Here is a 4,466-nt window from a genome sequence, read left to right as displayed (position 1 = left end):
AGATGGGACATGGCATAGGCATTTTGAAAAAATGGCTGTAAGATTTTTTAAAGTTTTGAATGTCAACAAACAGTAGCATTGAAGGGATTCTGAATTTTTCACCATTTGAAAAATTACTATGTTCACTAAGTTTCTGTAAACTTTTCAGGATAAGTTATAAATTATTTCTTTATTTGCAAATCAAAGACTTATGATTGGCTTAAGTATTTTTGATAAGCCAAATAAGGTAATTTGTGATTTTCTATAATTTTTATAGCCTCATTTCCTGAATATTAACACATGTAATCTAACCTAATTAAAAATGCATACATATTATAGTTCATATCCGTTTTCTTCCAAGCAGAAATTATAGGGCATTCGGGTGTAATTTTTAGAATTTATCACTCTAACATTCTGCTATGCTAATGTCTCTATAAAAAGATTTCAGGGAATGAGTATTTATTTTTAAATATTTTTTTAAGATTAACAATAATTTTACATATACTCTAGAGCTGCATTGTCCAGTATGGTAACCACTAGCTACAGTTGGCTATTGAACACTTGAAATGTGACTAGTACAACTTGAAGAAGTGAATTTTTAATTTCAATTAATTTTGAAGTTAAGAACTCACAGTTGTTTTATTTATTAGAAAACGTTTAAGTGTGTTTGGACAGCTTAGGTTAATGAATTTACTTTTTCTTCTGCAAAATTTATGAAATCGCAATAAATCAAGTATTACTGATGAACGCTCCATGTCCAAATTAAGATGAGCTGAAAATCTGAGACAATCCAGATTTCAAAGACGTTGTATAAAAAAAGAATGTAAAATTCTCATTAATAATTTTTATATTAATTACTTAAGTACCTTGTACTATATTTCTCCTGGACAGCACTGATCTGGTGCTCTATGAAAATTGCTAGTTTTTGAAAGTCATGTTTTAAAGTTTTTATTTTAATGTCATTCTTTTAATCAAAAAAATTTTATCATTATGAAAAAGAAATCAGAGTTAGAATTTGTCTAGTAAGAAGTGACCTAATTGCCCTCTCTACACCACCTCCCTTCTCTGAATTGCAGAGCCCTTGCTAGCACCAACAGCAGAATGCAAAAATCATAGGCAGTGAATATGCAGAAATCGTGTATGAGAGCACTGATGAGTGTGCAATCAAATCAAACTGCTCACACATTACAAATTCTGTCTTTTCTCCCCCCCCCCAATTGTTTCCAGACCTATGTGTCCCTAATTCCAAAATTAACCTTCAACTTCCTCCCAAGTTCTGCTGTGCTATGGCTTCCAGTTTAGAATAATAAGCAATGACTTTGCTGAGCAATGTGCTTGGTCATGTATTAATACTAGATTCTGCCCAGGTCCTAGAACTTTCATCCTTCAGAGTGGAGAGCTTCCTCTGGGAGAAGGGTTCAAATCCCAGAAGTTTGAACACTGCCACCCGGTACTTCTTGGACATGATGTTGTACAGAATGGGGTTGATGGCGGCGCTGAGGTAGAAGAGGACAAAGGAGACGAGGTTGCAGTATTGGCTGATCTGAGCAATCTCCAAGGAGCCAGGCTCGAAGGATTTGGAAAATAAATATCGCCCTACATGGAAGGGCAGCCAGCAGAGGATGAAAGCAAAAACCACTACAGCTGAAAGGACAACGAGAAAGAGAACGTCAAGAAATATAGCAAAGTTCAAGAAATATAGCAAATCACAATCGATTTTGAAGACATGGTTTTGTTTTGATTATGTGTGGTATGACCACTGACTTCAGAGAAATATCATTTTCTGCTCTTTCCTATATTTTAACCAAGATTGAGACTGTCTGGATCAACAATTCAACCATTGTTACTGCTGAGCTTCCCAGTCATTTCTAGTTAACAACAATTTTAGTGATTTTGTGCTTGAGTTGACATATTCACTCAAGTAACTGGACAATCTAGTCACAATAGTCCACCATTTTATATGTGTTAGATCAAACCTATATGACACAATGTGGTTTTACTCAACCATAGTTATGTATCAGAGTTTCCTGGGGTACAGATTCCTTGGATATAATACAGACTCACTAAATTAAAATCTCTAGGAAGAAGACCAAGACAGCTGTTTTCTTTTTTCTTTCTTAAGTTTTACAGAAGACTGAATATGCAGTCAGGATTGAGAATCACTGAGATGAATGAGCTTTTCCACCTAAAATAGACATAAGTAAGGTAGAAAGGGCTATAAAACCAACTAACATTAATTATCATCCATCCAGGCCTTAATTTTGCCCATGTAAGATTGCTTTCTTCAAAACCTCTGCATTTTTAGATTAAGTTTTTAAAATTCAGAAATCAGAGGGAAAATAACAGAAAATAATATTTTAGTACTTGTACCACTTTAGTGATTCCCTTCCAACTGTCAAGGCAAAAGAGAGTCACCAGTGAAGATAATTAACAGCTTAAAAATAAAATTAGAGGAAATTATTAAACGTATTCTCAAAACTAATTTGTATAGTAGCAACTGACTGCCCCAGCAACAACATGAATATTAGAGTCCCCTGGGAGGCACTAGCAGGTTTACAATCTATTAGTCATATTGTGAGAATCAGTGGTCTAAAAAATTAAAAAAACTTGACATTCTTTGAATAAACTCTATCACTTTAATATACAGGATTTCAAGAATTGTAAAATTACAAGTCAAAATTATCCTAGAATAACTTCTAAGAAGTACTATATATGCAAATAAGTACAAAGTGTTGACTACAATGTCCAAATAATAAGATGTGCAGATTCTGGTTTTGAAAAAAGCAAGGAGAATTAATATTTTGCTTGGATGTGAACACAGTTTGTATTACTTCACTTGTACCAAACACATATACTTAAAGAAGCTGAATTTATGCAATAACGATTCAGCATACTCCAGTGTGACACTGTACCCAGATGTTCTCTGAAGGACCATTTGAGGAGGGATAGTAAGTTCTGTCAGCTCCCACAAATTCTCCTTTTCTCAGTTTGGAAGCCTGCCTATCCTAGCTTATCTAGCCTATCCTACTTGGAGAGAAAAGTGATCATGAAAACAGAGACCCCAGCACTGACTTGTCACTGATTTCCTTACAAAGCTGTATAAACAGCATCAGCGTAAACAGAATTGATGCAATTATCTGGGGAAAAAAATGCAAGTCAGAAAGCAAATCACAATGTTGAAAGAAAAATGAATCTTCTCTGATGGAATTATCCAAGATGATCACATCTTTGGTTACATTTACCAATGAATACTTTCTAGAATCAACGCCTTCTCTTTTTCACCCTTAACACCTGCTTTTCTTAATGCAACTTAGATATCTACAAATTGAGGCAGGAAGCTTAACATCACCTTTAACACATTTTAACACCACAATATACTCTTTAATGAAAGATCTCATTCTGAAGCAAAGTTTCTGGGCCAATATAAAACACATTTTAGAGAAATACAAAGGTGGGACATTTTTCCATGAAAGAGAGAAAGGTGAGACCAGGAGAAAGAGACACAAAGAGATTAGAAAGAGAACAGAGAGATAGTCAAGGGGTGGGAGGAGGGAGGGAGAAAGGAAAGGAGAGAGCAAAACATAGATATAGAGAGAGATAGAGCAAAAATGTAAAACCAAAAACAAACAAAAATAGAGAGAGAGACAAGACAGTGAAACTAGAGACCAAAGACAGAGCTCAAGACGGAAAAAGGAGAGAATAATTGAGAAGCTTACAGGGAAACAGAGACCTAGAGAAACTGGAGAGAAAGGCAGACTCAGGAAGAAGGGGAAGGGCAGGGGGAGAGGAGGGGGCCCGGCAGAGAGCGCTCACGGGCGCACCGAGACCCACCCAGCATCTTCACGGTTTGTTTGTGGTTCTGGTCCCTGAGCGAGGCGCCCACCGCTGCCTCGCCGCGTCTCCTCCTCCACAGCTTCCTGCCGATGAGGCTGTAGAGAACAGTGAGGCAGAACACAGGGAGGAAGAAGAAGACGCTGGACACCCACACCATGACGGTGAGCAGTCCCGAGCGCACCGCGAACTCCGTGGCGCGGCACTCGTTGGTGTCCCGAGGGTCGGTGCCGTTCTCATGCTCCACCCCGACCAGCACGAAGATGGGCCCGGCGCTGCAGAAGGCCACGGCCCAGATGACCAGGATGACCAGCTTCACCCGGCCCTTGGTGACCACCGCCTTGGCCCGCAGCGGGAAGCAGATGGCGAAATAGCGTTCGACGCTCAGCGCGGTGATGCTGAGCACCGTGGCGTAGGTGCAGCTCTCGCTGACGAACTGGAAGAGTTTGCAGAGCAGGTCGCCCAAGTTCCAGGGCCGGTAATGCCAGAGGCGGACGAGGTCGAGGGGCATGCAGAGGAAGATGAGTAGGTCGGAGAAGGCCATGCTGGACAGGTAGAGGTTGGTGGTGGTACGCAGCTCGCGGAAGCGCGACACCACCAGCATGGTGAGCAGGTTGCCCGCGATGCCCACCACGAAGAGCGCCACGCAGGTGGCT

The 4,466-nt window shown here is 39.7% G+C and overlaps 1 protein-coding gene across 1 annotated transcript in view; it reads right to left on the bottom strand.

Moving 5' to 3' along the window:
- Positions 1 to 814: 814 nt before the first annotated feature.
- GHSR (growth hormone secretagogue receptor) overlaps positions 815 to 4,466 on the bottom strand; it is a 3,815-nt gene continuing 163 nt past the window's right edge. Inside the window, exons 2-3 of the mRNA XM_007464737.1 lie at positions 3,811 to 4,464; positions 815 to 1,623 (exon numbers count right to left, since the gene is read on the bottom strand). Of these exons, the coding sequence (XP_007464799.1) occupies positions 1,319 to 1,623; positions 3,811 to 4,464 (959 nt within the window). The 3' untranslated portion in view covers positions 815 to 1,318. The remainder of the gene's footprint in view (positions 1,624 to 3,810; positions 4,465 to 4,466) is intronic.

Source organism: Lipotes vexillifer, unplaced genomic scaffold, assembly GCF_000442215.2.
Source record: "Lipotes vexillifer unplaced genomic scaffold, Lipotes_vexillifer_v1.1 scaffold37, whole genome shotgun sequence".
NCBI classification, from domain to species: Eukaryota; Metazoa; Chordata; class Mammalia; order Artiodactyla; family Lipotidae; genus Lipotes; species Lipotes vexillifer.
The sequence above is the reverse complement of the archived record's forward strand: the minus strand, read 5'-3'. Positions and strand labels throughout refer to the sequence as shown.